The following is a 20,155-nucleotide window of genomic DNA, read 5'->3' on the forward strand; positions in this document are numbered from 1 at the left end:
TGCCATTGGCCTCGAAATTGGATATCAAATTCGTTTTCTAAATTCAAGTACCTTTCATTTAAACCCCTTATTTCAAAAGTCAGCAAATACGTCCGGTTTGGGGTATGGGCCCTAATAACTATCAATATCGAGCCGCATTGTCTTGAAGACCCAAATTGTCTTGGTGAGCAAATACGTCCTATTTGGGGGTTGTTATTGGGGTGGGACATCCCCTAGACAGTTGGTCTCGAATGTTGATATCAGATTCGTGGCCTACTCTCAAATACCTTTAATTTGAGCCCCATATTTCCATAGTCGGCAAAAATTACCGGTTTGGGGGCTGTTATGGGGGATGGGGTGGCCACTCAGTGACTCAGTGTTCTACTCTTAAATACATCTTATTTGAGCCCCATATTGCAATGGTCAGCAAATACTTCCTATATTGGTGGTGTTATGGGGGTGGGGTGGCCCCATAGACACGTTTTCCCGAATATTGATATCAGATTCGTGCTTTACTCCCAAATACCTTTTATTTTAGCCCCACATTGCCATGGTCGTACATTTGTCCTTTTTGGGGGATCTTTTTTGGGAAGGGGTGGACCCCAGGAGCTTGGTCCCACATTTAGATATCAGATTTGTACTCTACTCGTAAATGCCTTTCATTTGAGTCCCATATTGTCATGGTTGGTAAATATGTCTGATTGTGGGGTGTTTTGGGGGTTAGGGTGGTCCTTCAAACACTTGGTCCGACCATTGGATATCAGATACGTGTTCTAATCTTAATTACTTTTCATTTGATTGGTCTATATATATATTTAGTAGGTTTTGGGGGTGGGTCGGCCCCCCTAGGTACCCTATCCGAAATTAGGATACCAAATTTTTGTTTTTAGTTTGCTAAAAATTTCGCTTAAATCGCACCACCCATCTCCGAGATCTGGCGTTTATGAAAATTAGGGTAAGGGGGAGGGTCCGCCCCAAAATGCCCTCTTGGGAGGACATGTTCCCTATTATTTTCATATGCGCTATGGATGTGGCAATCACATTTTAATGCTCTCAGGAGTAAATTTAATATGGGATCCCTTTACACCCACTATGTGATGTCTTCATACTCATCATCATCCTCATCCTCCTTCTCTTTATCCTAAAAATAAAAATTACGTTGTCATAATCTACGTCTTAATTCCCGTAATCTACTCACTTATACCATTCATTTGATACCCATATTGCCTAGGTTGGGTATCACCCCCATTCTTTCGTGATGAGTAGAAAACATAGCATTTTTGAGTGCCGATAGTTGACTTCGAAGTCTGAGTCGGAGACGAGCAATTTGCCTGAGGTCAGAGTCGAATCAAAATTGCTCGACTCCACAACACTGCTTTGAACACTCGTATAGTATCCCATGTCTGGAAGATGGGTGGGCTAGTCCCGCTACCGCAAGATGCTTGAAGGACTACTCCTGCCGAGCCTCACTGGAGAATTTCCATAGCACCACAACTCCTTTGCATGCCATCGCCGCACACATTTGCCGTGATTTCAGTAAGCCCGAGTAACGTGAAAAGATTATCGTATTGGCACTGGATCTAGCGAAAGCTTTCGACACTGTCAACCATGCCAAACTATTTAAGGACATCACCAACACGTCCCTCCATCCAGTTCTGAAACGATGAAACACATTATCTGACTAGGCACCTCTCCTCTGTTCCACTCCCTCCACACGGCATTGAGATCGTATCATATGCGAACGATACTGTTGTGGTCGTCAAGCTCTTATATGCGAGCAAGCTCGTTCCGGTCTATTCGTCCGATCGCCGAGGGAACATGATGACCATTGGTTATTTAAAGGCGCCAATAACTCGTCTTGTCGTATCGAGCATCATAGGCACTCAGTATTTGTGCAAGAGCCGGTGTCGCCCGATATCTCACAGAAGACTCTCCGGTCGATACCGCTGATTGTGCGCGACTGCCATTGCAGCTACTCCGTATGGAGCATTCCACTATTCGCAACCTATGGGCGCGCCCTGTAGCTCACAGCTAAGCTTCTAGTGATAGCGATGAACACCGCACAGATCGGACCTCAAAGTTCCAGCCTGCGTGGTGCTCACAGCTATCCCGTGCCGTGCGAAAGATTGTACGATTATGGTATTAGGCCCCAACCTATTGTTGTCACCTGCAATAGGTCAAACTTCTACATCAACAATCTTGCGGCTTATTTAGCTGCAAAAGATTTGAAGATATCTGCCATCAAACCTTCAGCCACATTGTTCACTATGCGTGCTGTGAATAACGAGCTAAAAGTGATAGTCGAGCAACAACTTCGGCCATCAAGTGTCCCAAAATACTTGTGTCACATTTGACGGCTCTTACACAGTCTCCCCACATGCCACAGCCATTTGGGATAAGGTCAAAGGTACAAAACAAAGCCCTCAAGTCACTTGTTGGCAGCATTTGGGTTGCAGACAAAGAAACCTTGTTGACCACGTACAAAGCAATTGATCGGTCTGTGGTAAGTTATGCAGCGCCAGTAGAGTCTCGTCCGCTATGAGACACTAGGTGGAATAATATACAGTTCTGTCAGAATACCGCTCTTCGAACTGCGACGGGCTGTCTCCTTTTTACGTGGACCACCTCCATCAGGAGACAAAGATGCTACCAGTGCGAAGACATAACTACATGCTGTCTGAGCAATACCGTCTGAGCTGTTATTGCAGGGATCATCCAAATCATCATCTTGTGGATAGGTATACATGGCCCAGCAGCCTTAAGTGGATCTACATGATGTAGTGGGAGAGATATTCATCCAGCTACAAGAGATATTCATCCAGACATGGTAGCAGATGTGGTGAGTAGCTACCGGGTGAATGTAGTTCTTAGAGAACGATCGCCTCCCATTGCATCCAAATTTCACCTCCCCTGGCAATCCAGAGTAGTTCTAGCCCAATTACGATCCGGCAGATCCAGACACCTCAACCCCTACAGAGCAAGGATTGATGCCAATGTGTGTCCCTATTGTGACCTGGGACCACACATCACTTGTTTAACTGCCCAGCCAAACCCACTCGTCTCAGACCCAGATGTCGCTGAACGCACCACATTTTAGTCGCAGAGTTCCTGGATCTGGATATTCAACAGAACCAAGCAGACGATTGATAGAACACAACACACTGCTACAACAACAATAAAAAACGGTGATGGATCGACTCTCTCACCTACTAATGCTTACAAACCCCACGGAAATTTACATCACCCTGTAAAACTCCGCATCTTTCTGCTTTCAATCTGATGACTTGATTTAAGAGATTTAACATTGCAATGGTCAGTCAGGATCCGTATCAGTAACCTGGGAGCATGTTGGATCACTGGTTACGCAGTATCTATTTGGTTAATTAGTAGTCCATACTTAACCAACTCATCAGCAATTTCATTCTTCATCACTATCGATGTCTGGCCAGGGACTCATAGCCTTACAGCCCATCCCAAGGTCTGGAGATAATACTTGCACTCTCCGCCTAACTATTATCTGGTAAACGCTCCTGCTTCAAAATCGTCCCTGGAGCCTAAAGAATGGGCTAAAAGCCTGTAAGTTTCCCTAGTTCCTAAGAAGCCAATAATGATTCCTGCCCCAGTAATCGTTTTCGGGCCTCATAGTCATTGCTCGCAGAAGAGTGCTTGTGTGCGGGCGCAGCACTTATAAAGCAAGTTTGCGACCTATAAACTGCGCAACTGCGAAGCTGACTGCGTCTTATAGGGCTCTAATATTTTGTCTATTAAACTACAACACTGCCGATTTATGAAACCAAATAACATAAATAACTCTGGGCTCCCCCTGGCAATGGATAAACTTCGACCAATGTGGTGTTTATCCGTCCACAGGTTACGGATGGGGAAATGCTCCCTCCATACAGTGTAGCTGCAACAGCAACTGATCAGTCTTATGGCCCAGAACAAAGAACAAAATAGCTGTTAGCTACCTCCACATACAAATGTGGCTACAACACTGCCGATTTTTGAAACCAAGTAACATAAATAAACTCTGGGTTCCCCCGGCACGGGATAAGCTTCTACCAGTGTGGTGTCTACCGTAATCACGAGAAGCTCAGCTGAGAACCACTTGGCGCGTCCACAGGTTACGAATAGTGAAATGCTCCCTCCATACGGAGTAGCTGCAATTGCAACTGATCGGTCCTATGGACCAGAACAAAGAACAAAATAGCTGTTCGCTACTTCCACAACATACATATGTGCCTACAACTACATCTCTTGGCTCCGATATTTTACCTATTAAAAGTAAGTATCTATGTTTAAATGAAAAATGACACAAGTACCCAGTTATTACCTAGGAAAGATAAACACGGCGCTACACCATTTGATGATGTTGCTGTTGTAGTCACGTTCGAATGTGGAAGATGCTTGGCTATGTAGGTATCTTTGGGGATGGAAGAACGGCTACCCCCTTTGCTTCTCGCTGCCGCAAAGTTCAATAAAAAAAAACTCGCTACCACCAAGGGACCTGTCCTCAAGTTTCTAACGAACGACAACCTCTATACGAAAGTATCACAACAGGAGCTGAGTGAAGCCCACTGGATTTTGCACATAAGAAACACTGATTAATTTTTTTGCATTTAACATTAAGCGTGAACAACTTTGTCGATATTCGTGGTGCGCCCTGTAAACTGCGCACTTGCCTATCGTGATGTTTACAAGGAGTTGTCTTCACAAAACTGGGGATAATCATATAATGTATATAATATGAACATATGTTTATAATAATAAACATAATATACATAAATCAGCACTTACCTTTGCTCAAAGAAATTGGAATAGAACGCACGTACATCGCATGTCATCCGTTGATAGCCACACAACAAAAAATTATTGTAACACTGATTGATTCACTTTCTATGTATGTACAAAACATATATTTAACACAAAGTCTTTTTCTGACATTTCTAAAACATATTTTAACTTTTGCAACATCCATTTTCTTTTGTTATTTACAAAGACGATCCGTTTTATCATTCCGCTGTTGTACAATGCAAGTCAGTTACACTACTAAGCTCTCTGTTGCAAAATTGCTATGGGCAGTTATCGATATCGATAACACCACTTAATTCAAAGGCGCCAAAAAGTCTGTAGATTTATTGTACTGTATGACCGTCTTGTGAAACTTTGGCTTATTTTGCTTTATACAGTACAAATGTACTCGCACATAACACATACATACATATGTAAATGCAAATGTATGTATGTATGTATGTATATATTTATTTGAGTCTTCTTCTTTTTCGATTACATGTGAATGTGGTTTTCGATTTCTTAATAATATTTAGAACTATTGTTGTCTCGTTCTATTACACGATTAGTATAGATAATTGCTACGCGCTTGAAAGTATAGAGTATACTTATGAATATGAATAACATAACAAAATGAAATGAAAACAAAAGGCTTGCTCTCGGCCTTTACTGTTGCTTACAGAGCAAAGAGAGTCTGTATAATAAATAACTTATAACTAGACAACAACTACAACGAAATAACAAAATGTTCTGCAATTACTATAGCTAACAGAGCGAATTGGCATAACCAGTTATGAATGAAAATGTAAATATCACAGTTTGTACGAATGTATGTATGTATAAAAATATAATGTATATGACATATGTTTATATGTTTCGACTCAATCATCAAAGAAGAGTATTAGAAAACGAGTTGAGCTGTGCTCATGGTAAGTATTTAGAAATACATAAAGAACAATTAAAAGCAAATTTATGTAAAAAATTGCGTTATAAAACTAATATTATATTATATTTTTTTTTTTTATTTCTCATCCACGATGTGATCCAGGTGTCGTCTTGCGGAAAAATTCTGGCAACATGGAAGGGGCTGATTCATTGTCGAAAGTTTCATTGATTATGGCAACTGGTGAAAGGTAAGCTGAATCAACCCATGATGAACGTTCTTCTAATTCATAAATGTCTCTTATCAGGTCATTTTCGTGCGTGGCCATTTTTTTGACGAATATTTCTAGAAGCTTGAAACCATAAGAACACAATGGTTCGATGTCTGAAATATCGTAGATGTAAGAGTTGGAATATTTTTTTGTGCGGCTTTGGTAGTGCTTATTTATACATTTCCTTAACACTTTCCTCTCTAGGATTTCCATTTCTTTGGCCACTGTCGGAGAGATAGTGAACCAGATTGGAAAGCCGTATATCAGCACGGGTCTAATGGCCACTTTGTAAAGCAGTAACTTAGTGGATTGTGGTAAGTATTTGCTATTAAATAAATAGGAAAATGAACCTAATATTTTTTTTGACTTTTGCAGTGATCCTCTGGCGTGTGGGTTGAATTTAAGCAGCTTGTCAAATGTGACGCCGAGATATTTGACTTTGGATTCGACGGGTATGCTGACTCCATTAAGGGTAAGTTCCAGTCTCTATGTAAATGCAAATTTGCCCATGAACATTCCATTTACAGGGGTAAATTTCTCACATATCAAAGAGGTCTGTTCGATTCAAGTTTAAGCTAATTGATAAGGGGTCCTCCTTCTTATAAGAAGTTTTTGGAGGAAGAATAAGGGAAGAAGTTTTTACGTGGAAAATTACCTACAGATGTCGCCAGCATTAGAATGTATAACTACCACTGAAGATTTTTCTGATATTATTGTCATGATTTGAGCCCTGCGGTGGCCTCTGTTGTTGTTGTTGTTGTTGTAGCCACATTTCCAAGCGTAGGTGGCAATCCTCGTCAAGCTTCTGTAGGTGAGCAAGCTTGTTCCGGTCCAAAGGACCGATCGCCGCGAGAACAAGATGGCCATTGGTTATTTGAAGGCGCCAATAACTCGCCTTGCCATATCGAGCATCATAGGCACTCAGTATTTGTGCAAAAGCCGATGCCGCCAAGTCTCTCACTGAGACTTTCCGCTCCATACCGCTGATTGTCCGCTACTGCCGTTGCAGCTACATCGTATGGAGCATTCCACTATCAGCAACCCGGTAGTTCGCAGCTAAGCTTTTCGTGACAGCAATGAACACCACATAGATCGGACCTCAATGTTTCTCAATGCTCACAGCTATCCCGTGCCGGTGGCCTCTTACATTCATATATAGGTACAAATTTATTTTAGTGTGAACTTACAAAATAAAAATGCAGTGCAAAGTTGTAATAAAAAGCTTTCAATATAATGGGATAGCTGTTGATAACACGAACACATACTAATACTAGAATCAAATAACAATTTCAACAGTTGCTTTTGTTGTTGCAGCAATGTGTTGTACAATACAATCGCCCGCATATGATACGAACGGAGGATAGATTTAGATTTAGATTTCACTTTACGGTTTCACTTTACGGTGTTTCGACTTCTTATCCCTTAATGCCACAAATGACTGACGACCACACAGATAATTCCCAACCTAGTGTTTCAAGCCTGGCTGGATTGACGATTTGGCGATGTCCTCAAATATTTTGGCATGGGTCCAGTGCCACAAGGATCGTTATAGGACGATCCTTGTGGCCTGAGCTGATTGAAACCACGCAAATGTGTGCAGTAATGGCATGCAAAGCAGTTGTTGTGCTTGCAGTCTACGAAATCCATACTGATGCTCGGCGAAAGGAAATTTTCCAACGAGGCTCGGAAGTAGATCCTCAAGCGTCTTAGCTACTGATTAGAAAGGGAGATTGGTCTGTGCGACTCCCCCTTGCTTTGGTGCTTTCCGGGATTCAGTAATGGGATCACTCTACCCATCTTGCAGACATCGCGTACCATAAGAGTGCTCACAGGCAGATTGAGGACAGTTGTAAAGTATTACACTCCAGGTAAATGCAGATTCATTCAACGCCTTGAATGAATTGGCGCCACGGATGAAATTCATAACTACGTCCACGGCAAAGTGTGATGGCCATCCATTGGCTCGGAGATCCCAGCAACAACGGGTGACTCTCATACTAGCTCAATAAACTGACAGTTGAATAACTTGCCGCATCTCTTCGGGTCAGTCAAATGTACGTCAACTGCGTTAATGATGTGTAGGAATTACAACTAGCACTTCTGCGGGCAATATCCCGCTAACTTATTTGACTATTGGTGTCGGTCTAAAGCTGAGCCAATCGGGTCTTATACATAAAAGGCCTGCACAAGACAACACTAGTTTGCAACGGAATCTCTTTTTATTTTATTGTTTTCTTTGTCCCTCGAATTTCACTGAGTATGATGTGTTTCATCAATCACACTCTTATTTTCACAAGTACAGTAACAAAAGCGGGCACAAAAGCTTGCGATTAAATCCAAAAGAAGCCTTAATAATCCGTTAGAGCACAAAGCCTTAATAATTTATTAGGACAAAGTGATTATTCCCGATCCGCATACGTGATCGAGTTTGCTTTTGTAGCGAAAGAGATTTCGATACGTATCGAATGGATATATTATCGCATTCGAAAGCTGTCGTATCGCAATTTTTAAATTGTTATCGATTAGTTTTGCATTAGAGTTGACTTGAACATATGTTTGAGGCATAACAAAGCAACACAAAAAACAAACATCTACCCGGCTCTTGCAAAAAATGTTAATTTATGAAATTTGTAAAGACAAACGTAAATTTATAAATAAAAAACATGGCTACATACTTTTCGAATGATAAATAACTGTGATGCCATGTCATTGCTGAATAATGCTTAATCTTAATAAACAAATTTACATCATAAATAACAAATTCGTGTTAGATTTACCAACGGTTCCAGTTGGATTTTGCTGAGAATATTTGACCTAAGATCGTAAGTAGTGAGCTGCTTGGAAATTTTGGCCAAATAGTAATCACTTCTGGCTAATCCCAAGTGAATGCCAGAATGCTTTTCAAAAACGTTTGCGAAAGACCCTAGTCATACGACATAGGCAAAAGGATGGTAATCCTTTGACTATCTAAAGTAGAATTCAATTAATTTTTTAAATAAAACTAAAAATGTTGCTCTTTATTAAATTTCTTTATTGAACGATTTTTTTTTTATTTCAGATAAGCCAGCCGAAGGGCGAATCTGAGCGCAAGTACTTAAACTTGTTTTTCTTTTTTTTATATGAAGTTAGGTAGTACTTAGTTAAGGCGGCAGCTCTTGACGTTTTCCACACGGTTTAACTCCTCTCGAGGTGTTAATTTTCTTTTTTTTCAATTCAATTATTCTTAACACATTAAAAATAATTAACAATAATAATAATAAGAATAATTATATATATAACCTATATATACATATTGAAACTTACAGACTATTTAAAAAACCCATGAAAAAGTTTTAAATTTATGCGATGTGGAATGAAATGAGATGATGGCTAAGTATGAGGGATGGTATTATGAAAATTTACATAATTCCTTATTTTATTATTAAGATTATTTTTTTTTAAAGAGAAAAGAAGAGAGAAAATTTGTAAGCTTAGTTTTTTTTTTTTGTTTTAAAAATTTCTTAATATTTAAGCTTATTTGTGTAAGGAAGAGCAAAGTCTTCTGATACCACCGCATATAAGAAATTAAATAAAAATCTTCTAGGGGATAAATTATGTAAATATTTTACATGCTTACGACTCTTGCTGGCTGCTTGAATGATTGAAGAGTGTTTGTTGGGCGCCTTATACTCCTTTACAATTCAATGATGTTGAAGATAAATTATTCTATTTGTGCTATCTTCCTTTTGGTGGGTGGTGTTAGATTTTTCTCTTGTTATTGGCTAGGGATGAGGAGGACCCTGTTGCATTGTGATGTGATGTTTGTTTGGTAGTTGTTATGTAGTGCCTGGTCCCATATTTCTGCGGTAGCTTTCCCTAGGTGATTCCATTGTTGCGTTCTATGCCATATTAGGTGTTTCTCTCTCTCTCTCTCTCTCACTTTGAGGTGTTGTTTCTCAGAGAAAAAACAAAATTATTAGTTGCTTGAGCTGTAAACATTGTGTTTTGTTTTTGAATAACATGTATGTTGTTTTTAGAAATGTGTTTAAAAAATTACATTTTTTTTTGATTTTTTTGTTAACAATAATAATTAAAAAAAAAATAGACAAACACACAACAATTAGATTAAAAGAAAAATAATAAATAAAAAATTAAAATGAAAATGAAAAACTATATTACAAAGAAATTTTAAACATATCTGCACAACCACAAGCTTCATTCTTTTTGTTCATGTTGCGAGTAGGGGAAAAATGTCTATAAATTTTGGAGAAAATAATCAAATCCAATAGTGGAAAAGATTTAATAAGCCGAAGTGGGAACAACAGTTTTTATTTCAAGGGATTTTGATTTTGTTGGTATTTTTTTCGATATTTTTTTTAATTTTTTTGCGGATTTTTGTGATTGCTATTCCTCTGGTTTTTTAATGTTCATTTTTTAATATCACTGTTAATTTTTCTTGATTTTTTTTAACTTGGAAGGTTTTGGGATTTCCGTTCCTGTGTTGCTTCATTTCTGGATGGCTCTTTTTCTAACCGAATTTATTTAAGTATGCTTGTGAAAATTTTTTTTTGGTAACCGAAAAATTTCGAAAAAATTTAGCGAGGTTCCGAACACATAGAATCTTTGAAGATTGGGTATTGAAGTTGTTGCTCTCTTTGCTGGGTCTCTTGAACAAACGCTTGTTAATCCTGTGATTTCATTTGAAGTGTTGAATGGATCTAAACATATTTAGGGTTTAAATTTGCTTATTATAAAACTGCTGATTTTGGTTTGTTGCTGATTTCTTAGTCTGTTACCACTGCGATAACTAAACATTGAATCCAAGTGAGCCGAATTTTTAAAGTAATTAGCAAGTAATCCGCTTTGCTGAAGTTTGCCTTTGTAAATTGTCTTTTACGATGAGCTCGGGGTGATTATTATAAATTCCTATCTAGCTATTGTGAGCTTCTGTGTGTGAGGTATCAGGAGTAAATTGGTTCAAGTAGTAAATTGGGAAATTTATGTTTCTTATTGTTGTTGTAGCAGTGTGTTGTACATTGAGGCGACAGCCCTTGCCGACGAAAGACTCCATCGAGCCAATACGGTACGTACAACCAGCTAACATGGATTTGGTTGTAGAGAAGGCGAGTATAATGTATCTTCAGTGTCTCATGTTCGGCATGATCTGAGGGAGTTAACATTTCCGAAGGACTTTAATAATACTTTTAGACTTTATAACAACATAAAGTTCCTATTTTTTCTACTCAATAGGGTTCCAAATTCTTCCGTGGCTGTATAAACATAGTTTGGTCCTCATTAAAGTCTTAGTACCAAAATTGTTGGTGACATTTTGAGGAAACCTTTTCCCGGTTTTCGCCTTCTCCTTGACCTATTTCACCTTCTTAAGATTTATTCTGCTCTTGATGTGTTTGACCACATTGACATCACTTCCCAATCAATGACCCTCTCAACTTCCTTTCTTTCCTTTCGCAGCTGGTCCTCTTTAATGGCTTTATAATACATATTTGGGCTAACGAACGCATTGTGTTATTTCCTTTCTGGACAGATTTGTTAATCGTTAATCCAGTGTATGAGAATATGAAAATTCTTAAGTCTCTCGCAAACTTATTCCGAATCGTTCCTGGTTGGTTTGCTTTCTGATGATATAAGTGTTGCTGGTTGATGCAACGCTCGAGGTTTAGAATTTTTATGGGCTCTCAATTACTTCTTAAGTTTACAACGGCACGAAATTAAAGCCTTTGTTGTACATTTCCATGGTATCTATAACAATTTCGGTGAGTTTTCAGAGCAGTCGATCCGTTTCAGAGCAGTCAATCCTTTTGTTCTGCTCTGCCAGCGATTATGATCAATCAAAGATGCACACGCCAGTGTTATTATGAACTGTTTCTAAAACGAAGCTGAAGTTTCTTCGAACTTAGAACAGGATTTCAGGTGGATTGGTCTGTACCCGAATCAAAAAAAAACGTAAAGAATCGAAGTTAAATCTTAAAAATGTTCTGCCGGAATTTTCTTTTTTTTTATCCTTCTTTCTCAGCGCTTGGCATTATCTGGCGGAGAGTACCAGCTCTTTTAACGACGATATCCAAACTTCAAACTTCACAAGCAAATATAGGCATGAGTTTTTTACTTAACATATGAGCCGACAATACCGGAGAAATGACGCTTGACAGAACTGAGACCAATCACGTTGGAAGATGGTAGTTGTCGTAACCATGTGGATTCCGTCTGACAGAGCCAGAATTGCAGCCTTCTCTGCACTTAGATCACTGACGGAGTTAATATCAACCACGTAACATGGTTGCAAAGATGATAACAAGTTAATTAAAATATTTTTGACTTCAAATATTTTTGGTTTTTACCAAGTTTCTTTGCCAGCAATCGGTTTTTTTTTACAGAGTCAAGATCTGCAATTGAAATGCTCTGCATATGCTGCCTTGTATACTCTTTCTGGCACCTTTTTTACAAAGCCGTCATTTCTATATAGCAAGCGACCCTGCAGAATTCAAATAAGAAACTTATATGGAATTAAGTGATGCTCGCCGGAATTGAGATCAGCCACTTAAGGTGTTTACAGATGGATCTATGATCACTGCAAGAAGATATTGAGAATTTTCTATATAAAGACTCTTTTGATTATTTTCTTCCACAATAGGTTCTTTTTCATTTTGTTCAGATAAAGTGCAGCGAGCAATCAGCTCTCTCTCTATAACTCTTATCGACCAGCTCTCTCTCTCTATAACTTTTATCGACCAGCTCTCTCTCTCTCTATAACTCTTATCGACCGGCTCTCTCTCTCTCAGCGTTCAGCTCTCCCTCTACGCAAATAATCGCATACTTCACATGCAAGTCTCGAAACGACTTTTTGCATTGTAACAGACCGAAACAGCTCTGTATTTTACTGATTCTTGGCAGAATTTGCATAGGGCGTTAGTTTCATTTGTTGTCGATTCCAGAACTTCCAACGAAGGAATCCAAAAAGTACAAGCTTCACTTGCCAGCTGACCTTCTCTGTCTGAAACTAGTTTTGCTGGCATTGAGGATTTCTGCACAATGATAGTATGGAATCGAAGTCAATTCGTAGGCATTTCCTGTCTAATTTTTGCTCGATCTTCACTCTACTTGAATATTTACTCGTATTCATACGTTGTTCCTGTTATGTTTGAATTGTTAAAAACAATTTTGGGGCAATCTGTAGAATTGTTAATTTTTCTTCCTTTTTCAATTGAGTGTAGTATTCCTGCGAATTGCCAGCCTCCCAAGGGTCTGTAATATTCTTCCGCAGATCAGCATGAAAACAATCTTTCCGATTACATTTTCCTAGTGTTTTTTAGCAAGTATTATCGATGTGTTAATTTCTCTTTCGATAATTTCGTTATCGACAATTCTTTGGTTATTATTCTGTTATACTCAGATTATTTGTTGTTTTTGCTTAAACGGTTACGATGAACAACGGAATACTTTTAGACCGTACTAACCGAATGTGTTGTTTAGACCCGCCGATGAATTTTTGTAAAATGTTCAGTTGTTGCATACTATGATCATAGTAAACCCGACAATTTTTTATATTTTACACGATACTAAGTTAAATGATTTAAACTTGGAACGCGTTATAGAAAAAAAACTCGTGAAAAAATCGAATCACAATTTTTGTGCAAAAGGAAATGTTCAGATTTTGAAGAATTTTCAACCACCACAGAATATTTGGCAAGAACGGGAATTTTACAATTAGGTCCGTATGATCCCTTAGCTGTTGCTTTATGGCACTTTTAAGTCTCTGTTATTATTTTTGTTATGGTCCTTAAAACGGGGAAAGATTAAATGATGTTAGGGACGAAGAACTAAACATCGAAGAAATCATTTCCCACATTTGAAAACAAGTACTTTGTTGTGAATTTTTCTTTTTTTTTTTTTCATTGCATTGAGAGTTGTTGATGGCAGTTTCTTTTGATTTGATATGGATTTTTGGTTACACAAGAGAGCACAGCGCATAATTCGATAACGGCAAGGCATCTTCTTTCTCTTCTTCTTTCACGATTTACACACAAAATATAGAAATTAACTGTATAAGCTTATATTGATAACCATAGGTGGCCATCAATTATAAAGCAAAAACAGTTTGAATCTTTTCTTTTGTTTGAATATGTGTTTGTGTTTTGTTCGGTTTGGCTGTAAATTATGGACACGCATCCACAAACGCTTAATGAAAGCATTTGTTTCTTGTTGTTTTCGATTTAATTGCTTCATATTGCTATGGCGGCTGCATTTTTGCAGTCAATTTGTAGTTCCCCAGCCCCCACAAAAGGTAAACTGAAGCCTGTTAGCCATTCTTTGCATTTGTCGCGTGAATCAAAGGCCAATAAGTCGGTAATATATTCGACGGTAATGTTGGGACGATAACTAAAAGTAAAGAGGGGGAAAAAGTCGAAGTTAAAAATATATGATAATCTGTCTGATAAAAGACTGCCAAAATAGTCATAGTCAAAAGATTGACTAATACTTACGCCTTTAATATGGTTCGAAGTGCAGACTTGCGCTCTCTTTCCAAAAACCAATCAATCAAGTGTCCAGCCATCAGTGGTGCGGTTTTGTATAGTCGGAATAATTTACAATAATTTCCCATTGCCCATGCGGAACGGAATTCTAAGGCATGAGCTATGGCAGGATTCTCCCGTTGTGCTTGTGTAATCGAGCGTAAAACAGTTGTGGTGTCTGCAGCCAAGAAGAAAAGACAAGACGATCAATAAAACACATTAGTCGATTAGCTCTTAACATTGATTAGTATAACAAAAGTACCTAAGGTATTTTTCGTGAAGATATAGTATAGTATACGGTAGGCAGTAAATTCCAAGGTGTTACTGCTGGATCCCACCTCACTGTATAACATCTTTAATTGCGTTTGGCATTGATTAAATTCCTCGTGATCTCCCTTTTCCATGGCTATGCGAGCATGCGTCTCATAAACTTCCACAGTAAATTTGTCACGAATACCTTGGACCTAAGAAATAAAAGAAAGCGTGTTTAATGTATGTATTCATTTTCATCACTTCATAACCTACCGTCAAATCCTGTCTTATTGATTTCAATTGATCACAAGCATAGAAATAATCCTGATTCGTACGCCATTTCTCTTTAACATTTTCCAAAGAATGTACCAACACTTCTAAAGGTCGTACCTCACAGGGCATGGGTGCTTTGGTTAAACGTAAAAATGATTTTTCCAAATCATGACAAGTTCCCACTATATGCAAATCCATCAAATCAAGACCATTATCTGCATTTGGGTCCGTATCATCGATGAACATGCGCGAATTATTGAATTTTTTATTATTCCTATTATTGTTGTTGCCTTTATGCGACGACGAAGAGTGATGGGCTGTAGCATTGCTGGCAACACCAAATGGTGAACTTGCAACTGCTACAACCTGTTTTGAATTACTAGCTTGTGAGAAACGTGCCGCTCTTTGTTGAAGACGTGCCGAATCATCGTCCACCGCGCCACCAATCGAGGATGAATAGAAGGGTACTTTTGATTTACCGGAAGAAGAAGAACTACCACCATTGCTGATGTCATTTGAGACATTGGAATCGAGTTTTTTGTTTTTCTTATTTTGTAGTTTTTGTTGTTTTTTACTAGAATATGATGAATTAGAGGAGGACAATGGTATAAAACCAGAAGAAGAGCTAGACGATGAGGACGAACGACGAATTTTGCGTGGACGTGATGGTGACGACGACGATGAACGCGAACGCGAGGCACGTTTATGACGATATTTCGAGGGAGAACTGTAATGGAAGGTAAACAAGAATAATTTCAAACAACATTGACAAGAGTTAAATGCTTAAAAAATAATTTGAAATTACGAATAGTCCCAAAAAGAAAATACCCAAAATAACTTTTGTATAAATTCTGCACCTCTTATGTTACATATACCTTAACCATTATTATATTACAACACTATTTAAGATCGAGTCTGTTTACTCCTAATGAGACCTGCAAATTTGCCCATAAACATTCCATGTCCGATCTATATTTAAGCTCAATTACAAGAGATCTCCTTTTTATTACCGATTCTAAACGGCGTGCCGCAATGCGAGCCTAAATCGTGAAATTGACCCGCAGTCTGTGACGATCTAGCCAAGAGTAATTCGCTGATCGTTCGGTATGGTCGGACCTCACCATAACTCTTATTGGCAAAGGTAAACTCTTTCTACGCTGAAACCATGGGGACCAAGGCTCTGTGTATAGCATTTCGCGACAAAGATTGTCATTAACCCTTCTGGGGAATAGGGGGCATTGCCTCGGACTGCCGATAGGAGTGCTGACTGGTCATCGTCACATCAGTGGAGATAGTCTTATGCAGTGTTTTTTGTTAAGAAGAGAATTTGGAGACGGGCGAACACCTTGTTAAGGCTGGTTTGCTATTTCGTGAAGAGATAAAAGGTAAACATCTCCTTACATGCGCAGAGTGGTTCCATGCTGTATCTATCCCGTCATCTTGGACTACTTTAGTGGACTGAAATAGATCAATTCCGTCGATGAGAGCTTCCCTTGTTTTGTTGGATCTCTATTTGTACTCTTCGTTCTCTTTCCTTCCTTTACGCTCTTCTAGGGCGTACGCCTTTAAAACCGAATGCCTTGGCCACCGTAGCCCAGAGGTTAACATGTCCGCCAATGGCTTACCTTCTCTCTAGATAGGTAGCCAGAGGATATGTACCTGCACCTGAACATAGAGTACACTGCCATTTTTTCGACCATTTCTAATAAGTCTTCAAAAGGGACTCATTCGCCTATTGGTTTGGTTTTCTCTCTAACAGTCTCTCGACAGGTGAAGGCCAACGCGGCGTTGTGATAACCATGTCCGCCTATGACGCCGAAAGCCTGGATGCAAATCCCAGCGTGAACATCAGGAAAAAACTTTGTAGCGGTGGTTATTCCCTCACAAATGCTGGCGACATTTGTAAGATATCAGCCATGTTAAAATTTCTCTAAGAAGTGGAGTCGCTAAGCGGCCGGTCGTTGAGACTCGGCATCGAAAAGGAGGCCCCATATCATTGAACTAAAACTTGAATTGGATTGCACTCATTGGTATGTGGGAAGGTTGCCCCAGTTCTTGAACATCAGGAAAAAACTTTTTAGCGGTGGTTATCCTCTTACAAATGCTGGCGACATATGTGGGAAGGTTGCCCCAGTTCTTAAATGGAATTTTCATGGGCAAATTTGCATTATCAATCTCTCGATTATACGGCTTGTAAGCGCTTTCTATGACCAGAAAAACTACCAAAGTAGTCTTTAGATGCTTGGACACTCCCCCAATGATCTGCTGGTACCATGTATAGCCGCCTATCAGTTTTAAGACTCCAGTTCTTGGTCCAGAATTAAATTAAACCCCTTATATACTTATTGGTAATTAGTTTTTCCACAACTAAGGCTAGCACATTCCTCGCGAGAACATCAGAAAATTTTCAGCAGTGGTTATCCCCTCCTAAAAAAGAATCGTCTATAAAAAGGAGGCCACCTTTTAGTGAACTTAAACTTGAATAATTGATATGAGGCGCCCCCGTAGGCGAGTTGGTAGCGTACTTGGATTACCAGTGTAGGGGGTCATGGGTTCGATTCTCGCTAGAAACCTTGGTCTGTCGCTACTGTGGTATCACAATGGTCTGAAAATTGTCATGAGTCTCTAAAGGACTACCACTTTTACCTAAACTAAATTGATATGTCAGAAGTTTGCCCCTGTTCCTTAATGGAATGTTCATAGGCAAAATTTGCCAAGCTAGTACATTACCAAGATGATCACCAGAAGAGTGGTGCCTATATTTATAATAAAGTTTTTTGCATAAATTCAGTTTTTCAACTTTACTACAACATAATAATAATCAATTTTATTCTACAGAATAAAGCATATAAGGCAATGAAAGTAAAACAAATACTCACCGCGACCGGCTACGAGAATTTTTCAATTTACCGCTGCTGCCACCAAAAGAGTTACGCTGACCCAAGCGAGCATTTAAATTGCGTGACAAGCCACCAGCACCGCCGGCACCAGGTTTATTTTTCAAATGATCCATTGGTATACCACCAACAGGTGATTGTTGGTGGTTCTTTTGGAATGGATTACGTTGATGATGCTGATGTTGTTGGTGCTGTTGATGTTGTAGATGCGATGGTGTTGGCTTTTGCAACTTTATGTTTATGGTATTGCGTTCGCTGTAAACACTCGGTATTGGTTCGTTATCCCAATCCCGGGTCCACAATTCATTGCGATTGGCTGCTAGTATTATTTTACCCTTTAGACAAATATCAATTTGATCCTTGTCTAAATCGGTATTACATTTTGCATAGCAACGAGCCACATAATTATTTAAAGACTCTGGCCAAGCATCATTGGGATTATGGAATGCATTGGGTTTCTTAAAGCTGCTGTTAGTGCAAGAGGCAGCGGCCATGGCGGCAGCCGCTGCATCTGGGTTTGTGATATTGCCGTCGGTCGAAGTTTGAGGCATTGCGTTGCCTCCTATAGGTGGTGGTGGCTTACTTAAGTCCACATTAGAGATAATTGGTGGTGGTGGTGGAATGGCAATATTTGCAAAGCCGCCATCCTCAGTTTGCATTTGTTGCAGCTGATGCCCGCCATTAATGTCTTCAAAATGTCCTTCATAATGAGCATGTTGTTGCTGTTGCTGTTGTTGCTGCTGCATCATTTGTTGTTGCTGAAGTTGATTTTGTTTGTTCTTATTACGCTTGCGTTTCTTTTTGCCTCCGCCGCTTGTGTTGTTATTGTTGTTGGCCACATTATTGCCATCATTGAAACTTGTGTTGAAATTTGGAATTCCATTTTGCTGCTGTTGTAATGGATTGGGGGCATTTGCCAAGCGATTTTGTTGATTCAAATTGAATTTGATGCCCCCAAAGTTTTTCTGTTGATTATTTCCCATTTTGCCCAGCGCTGGGGGAGGAGGAGGTCCCGAAGGCAAAGGTGGCATATCGCCATTATGAGTAACAACGGCATTGCTAAAACCTGGCGGGGCATTAGAGGAAGAGACCGTCGATGTTACTCCTCCCGCCTGGGGGTTTGGCTGTTGTTGTTGCTGCTGCTGCTGCATGTTATAACGCATATAATATTGATAGTAACGTTGATAAGCACTGGCATCACCATAACTTTGATACCAGGCATTGTAGTTTGCCCATTGTTGATGCTGTTGTTGGCTGCTGTTATTGCCAGTCCCATTCTGTTGTTGCATCTCCTGAAGTTGGGGTATTAAAGGTGCCGCCATCGTTTCCGACATAACACCAATGCTGCTGGTCGTTCAACTAACCACACCAGACGTATTGGCCCAGAAAATCAAAGATGACTACTCTTCACACGATATGACAATCCCAAGAAGCAGATTTCTATGTAGTGTGTATGTATAACCTTAGAGGATTTTATTTTCCCACTCGCAAGCACTCCAAAAACAAGGCTCCGTATGCGTTGAAATCCCTTTTTTTCTTTTAAAAACTTACCTTAAGATTTTTTTCTTTTTTATTTGTCTAAAAAAGGTATACCACATAAAATAGAACAATCAATTACAAAACCATCTCATCCAGCTCATTTTTTTCACTGCTGGCGGTCGCCATTTTGTTTTTTCTTATCAACTCTTCTTACCTTTTCTATATATTTTGAGCGTTATATTTTGATCAGTTTCACTAAGAAATTCAACATAAGTTTATATTTTCTATATCTTTATATGAATTATATATTCTAAGAACATTATTTATTATATCTTGGTATGGTATGGTAATAAAAACAAATTAATAAAACTTTCCCAAGACGTTCTGCTAATATCCACGCTATGCTATAACGATGGTTAACTTTGTAATGGCGATGGAAAACAGACTACGAAGCCAAACCTATTTTGACCGGCGGCGCGACGTCGCCGACTTATATTTCATCACCCGCGCCGCCATCGTTTTCATCGTCTCGTGCATGGCATAATTACAAGGTAATGTACACTTAACAATTTTTTCTTGCAAAGTGCACTATCTGCCTACGAGTTTTGGTTGTGTGTGTGTGTTATAGTTAAGAACCATACCACACAAACAACGAAATATGGCGCGAACTAGTAGCATTCTCAAAATCAGAGTTGCACTAATCACCGATTTTGACAACAATTGCACTCAATATTGGTTTTTGGCAGCTGTCGCTACCTGTCAGATTTTTGTTTACATTCTCTTTGTGGTTATCATCTTTCTCGCATATTCTCTGCTAATG

General features: G+C 39.2%; 1 protein-coding gene and 1 long non-coding RNA gene across 2 annotated transcripts; one reads left to right on the plus strand and one right to left on the minus strand.

Annotated features, from left to right (window-relative positions):
* Positions 1 to 5,394: 5,394 nt before the first annotated feature.
* On the plus strand, positions 5,395 to 6,391 carry LOC131995827 (uncharacterized). Its single transcript, XR_009397641.1, has 5 exons — positions 5,395 to 5,699; positions 5,819 to 5,903; positions 5,961 to 6,053; positions 6,129 to 6,238; positions 6,300 to 6,391. It is a non-coding gene; the product is annotated as an uncharacterized LOC131995827 (long non-coding RNA).
* Positions 6,392 to 8,934: 2,543 nt separating this feature from the next.
* On the minus strand, positions 8,935 to 19,782 carry LOC106083057 (leukocyte receptor cluster member 8 homolog). Its single transcript, XM_013245882.2, has 7 exons — positions 19,550 to 19,782; positions 17,839 to 19,434; positions 14,960 to 15,686; positions 14,697 to 14,898; positions 14,405 to 14,612; positions 9,541 to 14,300; positions 8,935 to 9,333 (listed from the first exon to the last, which is right to left on the minus strand). The coding sequence occupies exons 2-6, from the start codon at positions 19,188 to 19,190 to the stop codon at positions 14,144 to 14,146; spliced, it is 2,646 nt and encodes an 881-aa protein (XP_013101336.2). The 5' UTR covers positions 19,191 to 19,434; positions 19,550 to 19,782; the 3' UTR covers positions 8,935 to 9,333; positions 9,541 to 14,143.
* Positions 19,783 to 20,155: the final 373 nt, after the last annotated feature.

This window comes from Stomoxys calcitrans, chromosome 3 (assembly GCF_963082655.1).
Source record: "Stomoxys calcitrans chromosome 3, idStoCalc2.1, whole genome shotgun sequence".
NCBI classification, from domain to species: domain Eukaryota; kingdom Metazoa; phylum Arthropoda; class Insecta; order Diptera; family Muscidae; genus Stomoxys; species Stomoxys calcitrans.

What these genes read in the sequence shown, in the direction of transcription:
- LOC106083057 (XM_013245882.2), bottom strand. Translation starts at nt 19,190, where the DNA reads ATGTCGGAAACGATGGCGGCACCTTTAATACCCCAACTTCAGGAGATG. An exon ending in CAATAAGACAGGATTTGACG is followed by an intron (nt 14,899 to 14,959) that starts GTAGGTTATGAA and finishes TTTATTTCTTAG; the next exon opens with GTCCAAGGTATTCGTGACAA. An exon ending in CTTCGAACCATATTAAAGGC is followed by an intron (nt 14,301 to 14,404) that starts GTAAGTATTAGT and finishes CTTTACTTTTAG; the next exon opens with TTATCGTCCCAACATTACCG.